We start from the raw sequence: 14,025 nt of genomic DNA, 5'->3' as shown, positions 1-14,025 counted from the left end.
TAGAGATACTGCGCAGAAACAGGCCCTTCGGCCCACCAATTTGCGATCTTCCTTTACACTAGCACTATCTGACACACTAGGGGGACAATTTATCATTTTAACTGTAGCCAATTAACCTACAACCATGTACGTCTACCAGTGTGGGAAGAAACCGGAACACCCGGGGAAAATCCACAGTCACCGGGAGAATATACAAACTCCGCGCAGACCGCACCTGTTGTCGGGATCGAACCTGGGTCTCTGGCGCTGTGAGGCAGCAACTCTACCGCTGCGCCACCGTGCCGCCCATTCTGGAGCAACAAACAATCTGCTAGAGGAACTCAGTGGGTTCAGCAGCCTCTCTACGGGGAAAGGAATTGGTAATGTTTTGGGCTAAAACCATGCATCAAGACCCGGTGAATCATGAGTAACATACAGCTACCTTTCATCTAGGGTTGCCAACCGTCCCGTATTAGCCGGGAAATCCCGTATTTTGGGCTAAATTGGTTTGTCTCGTACGGGACCGCCCTTGTCCCGCATTAGTAGGGTTGCCAACTTCCTCACTCCCAAATACGGGACAAAGGGTGATGTCACCGCCCCGCGCCCCACGTGACCTCACGCAGCCAGCGGCCACGTGCTCCCGCTCCACCAATGGCGGCTGCCCGGCCCAGGAGGCGGGTTACTACTCAAACCTTCGTTAGGCGAACACACTCGGCCCCGCTCCCCGAACACACTCCGTGAGCCTACACTGTCCCGGGCGACAGCGGCCCCTGGGCCTAATACGGGACAAGGGCGGCCCCCATACAGGACAAACCTATTTAGCCCAAAATATGGGATGTCCCGGCTAATACGGGACAGTTGGCAACCCTAATTATGCTCCATCTCCGCCTTACCTTACTGGGATATATCATCAACAACACTGATGGCCATGATCGTGACAGGACAAAGACTCGTGAAACCATTTAACTCCCCTGGTGGGAGTTTGTGTCATTTTATGCATGGGTCTCGACCCGAAACATCACCCATTCCTTCTCTCCAGAGGGGCTGCCTGTCCCGCTGAGTTACTCCAGCATTTTTTGTGTCTACTATCTGCAGTCCTTTGCTTCTGCATTCTGCCAAACTCAGCCCACATTCCTCCAAGCTTTGCCGACCCATCCCATGCCTGGTGAAAGGGTGGAAGATGAAGGGACGACTTGATAGAAGTTTGTAAAATTCTGGGGAGGCATGGACAGGATAGACAAGTCGGGACATTTTTCCCCAGGATGGAAGATTCAAACACTACAGGGCAGAGCCTCGCAGTGAGAGCAGCAGAGTTTAAACTAAGGAGCAAAGAGATCCTTCTGCAGTTGTCCAGGGCCCTAGTGAGACCGCACCTGGAGTACTGTGTGCAGTTTTGGTCTCCAAATTTGAGGAAGGATATTCTTGCTATTGAGGGCGTGCAGCGTAGATTTACTAGGTTAATTCCTGGAATGGCGGGACTGTCATATGTTGAAAGACTGGAGCGACTAGGCTTGTATAGACTGGAATTTAGAAGGATGAGAGGAGATCTTATCGAAACGTATAAGATTATTAAGGGGTTGGACACGTTAGAGGCAGGAAACATGTTCCCAATGTTGGGGGAGTCCAGAACCAGGGGACACAGTTTAAGAATAAGGGGTGGGCCATTTAGAACTGAGATGAGGAAAAACTTTTTCAGTCAGAGAGTTGTGAATCTGTGGAATTCTCTGCCTCAGAAGGCAGTGGAGGCCAATTCTCTGAATGCATTCAAGAGAGAGCTAGATAGAGCTCTTAAGGATAGCGGAGTCAGGGGGTATGGGGAGAAGGCAGGAACGGGGTACTGATTGAGAATGATCAGCCATGATCACACTGAATGGCGGTGTTGGCTCGAAGGGCCGAATGGCCTCCTCCTGCACCTATTGTCTATTGTCTATTGTCTAAACAAGAGGAGTTTAAATGAGAGTGGCAAGTTTAAGGCAAGGGCTAAAGATTCAGATTTAAGGAAATACTTCTTCCCCGAGACGGATGTGGTGAGCGGGGGCAGGTTCTGGCAGATGGTGGAGTTGAGGCGAGGGGAGAAGGTTGATACAAGTTGAATTCTTTGTGACGTTGCCAAGTGATGAAGATTAATCGGGGGAAATCCCAAAGGAGAAGCGTGCAGCAACTGGAACTAGCACCAGCCCCATTGGTTCCGTCAGTACAGCTGTAACTCCAGAGAGCCCACAACGGACTTCCCCACAACCCACCACACCGCCAGACACAAGCCACCACCGTGACAAGACCTCTCCCAGAACTAAACAGCAGAGGCTGCTACTGGGAGCTTGCGATATCTCTCCAAAAGAGCTAACCAATTACTCTCCGCTCTCCTGGGCTTCACTGGTGCAGTCAACAAAAACTTTTCACTGTACCTCGGTACACGTGACACTAAACTAAACCAAAACTAAATGGGGGCTGGAGGGAAGCTGGAGGCATGGAACAGCCCAAAGTGGGTGAAAGAAAACAGCTGATTCATGTGGAATTTAGCCCAGGGGGGCACCTAGTGACATCAGCGGCAACAGTCAGGGTGATTGGGAAGTGAACAGGTCACCTCACTGAAAACATCTTGCTGTATTACCAATTGTGAGATTCCCCACGATGATGAGCAGATGATCCACCCACACACTCAGAAACCTTCTCGATCTGAAACAGATGAAGGCAGAGCACTGACGGGGCTGCAAGGTGGTGCAGCGGGTAGAGCTGCTGTCTTACAGTGCCAGACACCCGGGTTCCATCCTGACTACGGGTGCTGTCTGTGTGGAGATTTTACGTTCTCCCCGTGACCGCGTGGGTTTTCTCCGGGTGCTCCGGCTTCCTCCCCCTCTCCAAAGACGTGCGGGTTTGTAGGTTAATTGGCTTGGCATAATTGTAAATTGTCCCTAGTGTCCCTCAGGTCGGCCGACTTGGGGCTACTCACTATCCCGCGGTCTAGGCTTAAGCTCAGGGGTGACCGCGCTTTTGCGGTTGCAGCTCCTAGACTGTGGAACAGCATCCCTCTCCCCATCAGAACTGCCCCCTCCATCGACTCCTTTATTTCCAGGCTCAAAACCTATTTCTACTCCCTAGCGTTTGAGGTCCTCTGAGGGGGCGCTGTGAACTGTTTATGTATGTGCTGTTATGTTTGTGTGCCATTGAACTTTGGTCAACGTGGGTTGTTTTTAAATGTGCTATACAAATAAAATTGACTTGACTGTGTGTGTGCGTGTGTGTGTGTGTGGGTCAGTGTGTGTGTGTGTGTGTGTGTGCGTGTGTGTGTGCGTGCGTGTGCGCGTGTGTGTGTGCGTGTGTGTGCATGTGTGTGTGTGTGTGTGTGCGTGTGGTAATTTAACTTGGCATCATGTTTCACACGTTACATTGTGTTCCTGTGCTGTACTGTTCTGTGTTCTCTATTTAATCCTTGATGGGTCCACCACAGACATTTACCCACTGGAGAATCGTGACAAAAATAAACCTAAACTGGCCCTAATTTCCCCCTGGTCATTCCTTTGCCCTTTATACGCTTATAGAATGCCTTTGAATTTACTCCAACAGGGTTGGAGTAAATTCAAAGGCATTCTATAAGCGTATAAAGGGCAAAGGAATGACCAGGGGGAAATTAGGGCCAGTTTAGGTTTATTTTTGTCACGATTCTCCAGTGGGTAAATGTCTGTGGTGGACCCATCAAGGATTAAAACACCGCTCATCACCGCTCTTAACCTTCCTAATGATTGTTTTAAGCCCCTCTGTAGACTGTTACACTGTCATAATACCCGTCACATATGCCATAATATATGCCAATGCCTGTCATAAGCTTCCGTTCTCTCCTCTTTCCCGGCCGGCACCATCCCTGTACACCTAGGGTTCCCTACCCTTGTCCAGTGCAATGGCAATGGAAGAGAGTTGTACCTGTTCACTGTCAACACAGGTCTAGTGACAGTTCTCTATTTACTATCAAACAACATTATTGTAACCTGGCTGCTTACTCGAGCGGAGATGCAATGCCACTGGCTCCAGCACTGCGTTTGTTCAGTCAGGTCCAGAGTCACAAACGCTGCTCTCCTTTCCACAGTCCAGCTGTTCCCACACAATCTGTTCACAACAGTCCAGCTGTTTTAACGCTATCTTGTTTACAATAATCCAACTGCTACGACACTATCTGACATTGCGGTGGCACAGCGGTAGAGTTGCTGCCTCACAGCACTTACATGCACCAGAGAGCCAGGTTCGATCCTGCTGACGGATGCTTGCCTGTATGGAGTTTGTACATTCTCTGCGTAGGTTTTTGATCATAATGATCATAAGCGATAGAGCAGAAGTAGGCCATTCGGCCCCAAGTTTCTCCCAGACCTTCGGCTTCCTCCCACACTCTAAAGACGTGCAGGTTTGTGAATTAATTGGCTTGGTATAAATGTTTAAATTGTCTCTGGTGCAGGGCAATGTTAAGGTGCAGGGATCGCTGGTCGGTGCGGACTTGGTGGGTCGAAGGGCCAGTTTCCGCGCTGTATCTTTAAACTATCTGTTCACAGTAATCCAGCTGTTCTGACACCGTCTGTTCACAACTGTCCAGGTGTGCTGCCACTATTCTGCTCACCCCTGCTGGCCGTACTCAAGCAGGTTTGACCGTTACAGATGCCGCTCGGTCCACAGTGTCTGACCGTGCTGCAGCGGGTCTGTTTGCCGGCCAGATGTGCTGTAATCAGTTCCGTATCGTCCAGCTGTGCCACCGCCACCCTGTTCAGTCTGGCCCGGCTGCAGCGACACTGGCGTGTGGGAAGGAACTGCTGGTTTAAACCAACGATAGACACAAGAAGCTGGAGTGACTCAGTGGCTCAGTGGGTCAAAAAGCTGGAGTGACTCAGTGGGTCTCTGGAGAGATGGGAATGGGGTCTCAACCCGAAACGTCATCCATTCCTTCTCTCCAGAGATGCTGCCTGACCCGCTGAGTTACTCCAGCCTCTTTGTGTCTGTTTGTTATTGACCAGCTGCTCTGCCATGAGCCTGCAGACCCTCACCCACCCCACCAACACCCTGGGGAACCGCTGGGCACTGCGGGCGGGGAGGGGTTTGGATGCATCCCAGGCCGGGATTCATAAGTGATAGGAGCAGCATTAGGCCATTCGGCCCATCAACTTTACTCCACCATTCAATCAGTGGTGATCCATCTCTCCCTCTCACCCCCATTCTCCTGCCTTCTCCCCCAACAGTCGCACTAATCAAATCGTAATAATATAGATTGGATCGTGATATGGTCATTTAATATTTAGTATTAAGAGAATATTTTGTGATTTATGTGTTATGGTGTTGGGTGAGTTGGCATTGTTTATTTTGTGAATATCATGGTTGTAAATAATTCAACACATTTATTTTTGGTGAAAGAACAGAGTGCTGTGCTGCAGGTTGTGTCTCAGCGGGACTAAAACCAGCTGTTCACCGTGATCCAGCTGTGCTGACACATGCTCCTCACTCACTCTACTCCAGCTGTGTCTAAAACTGGTCTGTTGCAAATGGCACAGCTGGGCGTACACTAGTGTGTTCACTATTATTCAGCTCCACTTGCACTAATTCGGCGGCACAAAACTCGGTCCAGCCCGACTGTGCTGCCACCGTTTAATTCAGTCCAGCCCGTGAATCCCGACACGTCTGCTCATGTTAGTCTAGATTTTAGATTTAGATTTAGAGATACAGCGCAGAAACAGGCCCTTCGACCCACCGAGTCCGCGCCGCCCAGCGATCCCCGCACATTAACACTATCCTACACACACTAGGGACAATTTTTACATATTACCCAGTCAATTAACCTACATACCTGCACGTCTTTGGAGTGTGGGAGGAAACCGAAGATCTCGGAGAAAACCAACGCAGGTCACGGGGAGAACGTACAAACTCCGTACAGACGGCGCCAGTAGTCAGGATCGAACCTGAGTCTCCGGCGCTGCATTCGCTGTAAGGCAGCAACTCTACCGCTGCGCCACCGTAGCTAATTACAAAGCTACGTTTCTGGCCATCATTTTATTCACAAAATGCTGGAGTAACTCAGCAGGTCAGGCAGCATCTCAGGAGAGAAGGAATGGGCGACGTTTCGGGTCGAGACCCTTCTTCAGACTGATGTGAGGGGGGGGCGGGACAAAGGAAGGATATAGGTGGAGACAGGAAGATAGAGGGAGAACTGGGAAGGGGGAGCTGCCCAGGCGAAATATGAGGTGCTGTTCCTCCAATTTCCAGTGGGCCTCACTATGGCACTGGAGGAGGCCCATGACAGAAAGGTCAGACTGGGAGTGGGAGGGGGAGTTGAAGTGCTCAGCCACTGGGAGATCAGGTTGGTTAAGGCGGACTGAGCGAAGGTGTTGAGCGAAGCGATCGACGAGGCTGCGTTTGGTTTCGCCGATGTAAAGAAGTTGACATCTGGAGCAGCGGATGCAATAGATGAGGTTGGAGGAGGTGCAGGTGAACCTCTGTCTCACCTGGAAAGACTGTTTGGGTCCTTGGATGGAGTTGAGGGGGGAGGTAAAGGGACAGGTGTTGCATCTCTTGCGGTTGCCGGGGAGGGGGTGGTTTGGGTAGGAAGGGACGTGTGGACCAGGGAGTTACGGAGGGAACGGTCTCTTTCTGGCCACCATAATTAGGCTGTGCTGGGGATACAGTGGCCAGCTTCATCCTGCTGTGGCCGCCACCAGATTGCCAACACCAGTCTGTTCACTGTGATGCCTTGCAGCGTCTGCTGAAGTCTAACTGCGGGTGACAGTGACGCAGCGGCAGAGTTGCTGCCTCACGGGGCCGGAGACCCGGGTTCAATCCTGACTACGGGCGCTGTCTGCACCTGTTTCTACCTTGTCCCCGTGACCTGCGTGGGTTTTCTCCGGGCGCTCCGGTTTCCTCCCACTCCAAAGACGTGCAGGTTTGTAGGTTAATTGGCTTCTGCAAATTGTTCCCAGTGTGCGGGACAGAACTAGCGCATGGGTCAATAGTCAATAGTCAATAGTCGTTTATTTGTTACATACACATAAATGTGTAGTGAAATGAAACATTACCCGCAGTTGAACAATAAGACCAATAAGATTAATCAATAAAAATGCAATAACACATACAATCACAACTAACACCAAACAAAAATAAACATCCATCACAGTGAGTCTCCTCCAGTCCCTCCTCACTGTGATGGAAGGCCAGAATGTCTTTTCCTCTTCCCTGCCGTCTTGTCCCGCGGTCAGGCTGTTGGAGTTGCCACGTCGGGGCGGTCGGGGCTCCTGACATTGAAGCCCCCGCCGGGTGGTGAAAAAAAATCCCGCGGCCTATTTCAGGCCGCGCCGGATGGTGAAAGGTCGTTGGTTCGTGTCGACTCAGTGGGCCGGAGGGCGTTTTCCCACGCTGTATATTTTAATTAAACTAAGCTAAACCGTGCTTTCAATACTTGGCTCACTCTGGTTACAAACCCATTCACTGATTCCGCCATTAGTTAATCCATTTGGTTATTCTTCTACTCCTTCAGTGCCCTTAATCCACGCAGTATATTCCAGCTGTGGTGGCTGGTCTACCAGCCGTATTGCCACGTGTCCATTCACTGAACATCTACACAGATATTAATTATTCATTTGTAAACCAGCTGTGCTCTCTCCAGTGCAGTCTAGTCTAGTTTAGTTTAGAAAGACAGCGCAGAAACAATCCCTCCGGCCCACGACGACCAGCGATCCCCACACACTAACACTATCCTACACACACACATTCGGGACAATTTTTACACATTCCAAAGCAATTAACCTACAAACCTGCACGTCTTTGGAGTGTGGGAGGAAACCGAAGATCTCGGAGAAAACCCGCGCAGGTCACGGGGAGAACGTACAAACTCCGTACGGGCAGCGCCCGCAGTCGGGATCGAACCCGGGTCTCTGGAGCTGCATTCACTGGAAGGCAGCAACTCTACCGCTGCGCCACCATGCAGTCCAGCTGTGCTGATCCACCTCTCCCAGTGCAGTGCTGTGTTGACCCACACCGGGACAGTCCAGTCCAGTCCAGTCCAGTCACAATGGTGCTTCTCTGTCCAGCGTGGTACAACGACACTGACAAGACGACAGCCCAGTGATCCAGGCACGCTGCCATTACTCCGTGTAACTGATCGGACTGTACACTCACCGGTCAGTGGATTGCAACCCAGATGTGCCCCCAGTCCATTCCCCATGTTCCTGCTGAGCTTATTGTTCCCCACGCTGCAGTCTGGTTGCTGTGACGATACTTGGTGAATATTAGTCCAACCATGCCAACATTAGCATTTCACCCACCATCCCCATCTTTGCACACCCTGTTCGTAGGGGAGAGGGCAGGGCCGAGGATGTCCTGGTTGGGTTGCTCCTGGGCCTGGCCAAGATGGCCATCCGTGACTCACGGCACCAGGCAGAAGAGGGCTCTGCCCGAGCCGGCTGCCTGCCCCTTTTGTGGGGTCACGTCCGTGCCCGGGTGGTGTTGGAGAGGGACTATGCGCTGTCCACGGGCACCCTGGAGGATCTCCGGGATGCTGGGGGGATTGAATGCATCCTTGACCAGGAGTGTAAGACAGTTGTATAATAGTTTATTGTTTGTCTTGTATTGTGGTGCTGGGGTCAGTTTTGGTTTTATTGTATTGTATATATTATTTTAATATTTGAAGAAATACGTTTGATTAATTAAAAAAACCATTAGCATTTTCACTCTAGTTGATGCATGCCAAAATATAGTTCATTCCAGTCAATCTGTGTACAACAAGGCTGTTCATTCTTATTGTGTGATTACAGAAAAAGTCTGTTCACTCTGGTGCACTCGTATGTTTGCTGTGCCCCATCCTTATCAATACTTGTCTGTCCAGGCTAATAAGGAAATGATGAAGCATAGAACTTACCAAGTGTAACATGATTGGATACGGTCAACAAATACAGGTAGGCATGATGGCGCAGCGGTATTGTTGCCGCCTCCGGGTTCGATCCTGACCTCGGGTGCTGTCTGTGCGGAGTTTGCACGTTCTCCTTGTGACCGCGTGGGTTTTCTCCGGGTGCTCCGGTTTCCTCCCACGCTCCAAAGGCGTACAGGTTTGTGGGTTAATGGACCTGTAAATCGCCACTGATGTACGGGACGCAAACGCATGGAACTAGTGTACGGGTGGGGGACTCAGAGGTCCGAAGCTCCTGTTTCAACTCTGTATCTCGAAACTAAACTAAAGTCCACTGTAGTCTGCTGATGCTGCCATTACAGTCCTGCTGTGCTGACACTTTCTGTTTAGTCCGTCTGCATCACCTATTTTCTTCCCCCTATAGCCCTTTATACCAGAAGAGATTCGACAATGTGACGTGCCTTCCAGTGGAAGCAAATTAACATTGTTGTTATGTCCAACCTACTACATTGAAAGTTTATGTGCCTACACTGTGAATAGGTCTCCACTATTCCAGCTCTCGGGCACAGATATGCTCATAGACACAAAATGCTGGAGTAACTCAGCGGGTCAGGCAGCATCTCTGGAGAGAAGGAATGGGTGATGTTTCGGGTTGAGACCTTTCTTCAGACCCGAAACGTCACCCATTCCTTCTCTCCAGAGATGCTGTCTGTCCCGCTGGGTTACTCCAGCATTTTATGTCTATCTTCGGTTTAAACCAGCATCTGCAGTTCCTTCCTGCACAGATACATTCAGTTTAGTTTAGAAATACAGGGTGGTAACCGAGTCCGCACGGTCCGGCGATCTCACATCTGCCAACACCACCCTACACACACACTAGGGACGATATACATTTATATCGCCAATTAACCTACAAATGTGCACATCTTTGGAGTGTGGGAAGAAACCCGAGATCCTGGAGAAAACCCACGCAGGTCACGGGGATTCTAACTTTAGTTTTAGTTTTAGAGATACAGCATGGAAACAGGCCCTTCTGCCCACCGCGCCCAGACCCACCAGCGATCTCTGCATATTAACACTGTTCTGCACAAACTGGGGACAATATACATTTATACAAAGACTATTAACCTACAAACCTGTACGTCTTTGGAGTGTGGGAGGAAACCGAGGATCTCGGAGAAAATCTTGTATACAAGCCTAGTCGCTATGTTGAAAGACTGGAGCGTCTAGGCTTGTATACACTGGAATTTAGAAGGATGAGAGGATCTTATCGAAACGTATAAGATTATTAAGGGGTTGGACACGTTAGAGGCAGGAAACATGTTCCCAATGTTGGGGGAGTCCAGAACAAGGGGACACAGTTTAAGAATAAGGGGTAGGCCATTTAGAACTGAGATGAGGAAAAACTTTTTCAGTCAGAGAGTTGTGAATCTGTGGAATTCTCTGCCTCAGAAGGCAGTGGAGGCCAATTCTCTGAATGCATTCAAGAGAGAGCTAGATAGAGCTCTTAAGGATAGCGGACGGAGTCAGGGGGTATGGGGAGAAGGCAGGAATGGGGTACTGATTAAGAATGATCAGCCATGATCACATTGAATGGCGGTGCTGGCTCGAAGGGCCGAATGGCCTATTCCTGCACCTATTGTCTATTGTCTAAAACCCACGCAGGTCACAAACTCCGTACAGACAGCACGCTCTCTGGCGCTGTGAGGCAGCAACTCTACCACTGCGCCACCGTGCCAACCTATGTCGCCCGGTAAACACAAGACTCACAGCTGCACAATACACCTCTGTTTGCAAAGATCTGCAGGTGTGTCAAATCAGACAATCTTGTCATGCAAGCACACAGGCAGGTAGTGCCAACACACCCTCCTGCCCAAATTCATGTTCCTCCTCTCTTTGTTCAAAACTTGCAATTCATGGAAAACATTTTTAAAGGGGTGTCAAATTTCACAGCAGACATTCATCAAACTTCCATTGAGTGCCCGCAAATTAGCTGCGACTTTCTTCCCAACGCCCTGCATTTGCTCTTCGGTTTAGTTTATTGTCATGTGCAACGAGGTACAGTGAAAAGCTTTTGTTGCATCCTTACCAGTTAGCACAATGTCTATGCATGATTGATTACAACCGAGCCGTCCACAGTGTACAGATACATGATAAAGGGAACAACGCGAATAACGTTTAGTGCAAGATAACGATCTTATAGAGGTGTACAAAATCATTGGAGGAATAGACCGACCGGTTAGGCACACAGAGTATCCTGCCCAGAGTTGGGGAAATCGAGAACCAGAGGACATAGGTTTAAGGTGAGGGGGGGGGGGGGGGAGGGATTTAATAGGAACCTGAGGGATAACTTTTTCCACTTAAAGGGTGGTGGGTGTACGGAACGAGCTGCCGGAGGAGACAGTAGAGGCAGGTACTCTTGCAAAGTTTAAGAAACATGTAGACAGGTACATGGATAGGACAGGTGTAGAGGGCTATGCGGCAAATGCAGGTAGGTGGGCCGAGAGTAGATGGGACATGTTGGTCAGTGTGGGCAGGTGGGACTAGTGTAGATGGGATATGTTGGTCAGTGTGGGCAAGTTGGGCTGAGTGTAGATGGGACATGTTGGTCAGTGTGGCAGGTGGGACGGGTGTAGATGGGACATGTTGGTCAGTGTGGGCAGGTGGGACGAGTGTAGATGGGACATGTTGGTCAGTGTGGCAGGTGGGACGGGTGTAGGTGGGACGGGTGTAGATGGGACATGTTGGTCGGTGTGGGCAGGTGGGACGAGTGTAGATGGGACATGTTGGTCAGTGTGGGCAGGTGGGATGAGTGTAGATGGGACATGTTGGTCGGTGTGGGCAGGTGGGACTAGTGTAGATGGGACATGTTGGTCAGTGTGGGCAGGTGGGACGAGTGTAGATGGGACATGTTGGTCGGTGTGGGCAGGTGGGACTAGTGTAGATGGGACATGTTGGTCGGTGTGGGCAGGTGGGACTAGTGTAGATGGGGCATGTTGGTCAGTGTGGGCAGGTGGGATGAGTGTAGATGGGGCATGTTGGTCAGTGTGGGCAGGTGGGACTAGTGTAGATGGGACATGTTGGTCAGTGTGGCAGGTGGGACTAGTGTAGATGGGACATGTTGGTCAGTGTGGGCAGGTGGGACGAGTGTAGATGGGACATGTTGGTCGGTGTGGGCAGGTGGGACTAGTGTAGATGGGACATGTTGGTCGGTGTGGGCAGGTGGGACTAGTGTAGATGGGACATGTTGGTCGGTGTGGGCAGGTGGGACTAGTGTAGATGGGACATGTTGGTCAGTGTGGGCAAGTGGGACTAGTGTAGATGGGACATGTTGGTCAGTGTGGGCAAGTGGGCCAAATGGCTCTATCACTCTATAAAGTCCAGGAAATAGTAACGGCAAGAGTAAAGCAGTGGAAATACCTTTGTGTGTCTGCCAGCGGTGGGCTCTTCAGACCCCGGGGCTTGGAGCAGCCTGAGTGAAGTGTGCTCGGGCTGTGGGACATTATGCTTGGTGATCCCGGGCTCTTTAAGTGCTTGTTGGGGCTGGAGTTCTTCTGGGCCCGGGCTGGCTTCTGCGAGCCGGACAACATCTTACTGTCGGCCAGCCGAGTCTTCTCCTTCTTGTTTTTCTTCTGACAAACGAACTGCTCCAGGATGGGGAGCTCCAGCGGCACGGACGGAACCCGCTGGGGGTCAGCCTGCTCTTGCTGGCGGTACTCTCTCATCTCCTGCGCTCACTGGGGGAGGGAGAGAGGGAGGGGGAGAGAGGGGGAGAGGGAGGGAGAGGGAGGGAGGGAGACGGAGAGGGAGGGAGAGAGGGAGGGAGGGAGGGAGAGAGGGAGATGGAGAGGGAGAGAGGGAGAGAGGGAGACAGAGAGGGAGGGGAGAGGGGGAGAGATGGAGAGAGAGAGAGAGGAAGGGAGGGAGGGAGGGAGAGAGGGAGGGAGAGAGAGAGGGAGAGGGAGACGGAGATGGAGAGGGAGGGAGGGAGGGAGGGAGGGAGAGAGGGAGATCGGGAGGGAGAGAGGGAGGGAGAGAGGGAGGGAGGGAGAGAGGGAGGGAGAGGGGGAGAGAGGGAGAGAGGGAGACAGAGAGGGAGGGGGAGAGGGGGAGATGGAGAGAGAGAGAGGGGGAGAGGAAGGGAGGGAGGGAGGGAGAGAGGGAGGGAGAGAGAGAGGGAGAGAGGGAGGGAGGGAGAGAGGGAGGGAGAGAGAGGGGGAGGGAGGGAGGGAGAGGGAGAGAGAGAGAGGGAGAGAGGGGGAGAGGAAGGGAGGGAGGGAGAAGGGGGAGAGATGGAGAGAGAGAGAGGGAGAGAGGGGGAGAGGAAGGGAGGGAGGGAGAGAGGGAGGGAGAGAGAGGGGGAGGGAGGGAGGGAGGGAGGGAGAGAGAAAGAGAGAGAAGGACATCAAATTACAGAGCAACAGCCACAAAAAGAAAAAATAATAAAATCCACCAAAACTATCACCTGGGGCCAGAACAGTAGTCTGGAGCCAAGAAGCCTTTGCGTTGCAGTGATGTTTACTCCACTGAGGGTACACCCCCTCCCATTGCAGGCCAACATTCCATTTGCCTTCAAAACCACTTGCCAAACTGGCTTGGACATTTTCCGAGTCGTGTACAATGCGGCTGATTGTCTTGTGAGCCCTCCAAACACCAAAGACGGGTCTCGACCCGAAACGTCACCCATCCCTCCTCTCCAGAGACGCTGCCTGTCCCGCCGAGTTACTCCGGCACATTGTGTCTCTCTCCGGTTTAAACCGGCATCTGCAGTTCCTTCCCACACCCTTCATGGTCTCCTATCATTCAATCAATCTCGGTTTTCTACACTTCCCACCAAAAAGAGAATCCCAGCTATTCCGCCCTCATTATATTCCACCATTCACCTTTGTGCCCACAAACATCGGCCAGCGCTTGCAGTCACTTTGTGCACTCCTCATAAATTACTTTAACAACTAACTTAGCAGTTCTGCAAACATTCACACATTATGCGGCCTCCTTCATTTAAATCGTTTCTATAGGGTGAGCTCTCAACAATGACCCCTCAGGCAAGACACTAGTTAACGTTTACAACTTGCTGGTGACCTCATTTATCCCGATTCTTTGTTTTCTATCTGTTAACCACCCTCCCTATTCATGGTACAGAGTGCTGGAGGAACTCGTCAGGTCGGGCAGCATCTCTG

The 14,025-nt window shown here is 51.2% G+C and overlaps 1 protein-coding gene across 4 annotated transcripts in view; it reads right to left on the bottom strand.

The window, feature by feature from the left end:
• Positions 1–14,025, bottom strand: part of bcl9l (bcl9 like) — a 157,062-nt gene that overhangs the window by 41,665 nt on the left and 101,372 nt on the right. For all 4 annotated transcript variants that reach the window (XM_078426559.1, XM_078426556.1, XM_078426555.1 and 1 more), the window contains exon 3: positions 12,266–12,582. In XM_078426559.1, coding sequence (XP_078282685.1) covers positions 12,266–12,570 — 305 coding nt within the window. In that variant the 5' untranslated portion in view covers positions 12,571–12,582. The remainder of the gene's footprint in view (positions 1–12,265; positions 12,583–14,025) is intronic.

Source organism: Rhinoraja longicauda, chromosome 32, assembly GCF_053455715.1.
Source record: "Rhinoraja longicauda isolate Sanriku21f chromosome 32, sRhiLon1.1, whole genome shotgun sequence".
In the NCBI taxonomy this organism is placed as follows: domain Eukaryota; kingdom Metazoa; phylum Chordata; class Chondrichthyes; order Rajiformes; family Arhynchobatidae; genus Rhinoraja; species Rhinoraja longicauda.
Note: the sequence above shows the minus strand (reverse complement) of the source record. Positions and strands in the feature narration are given on the sequence as shown.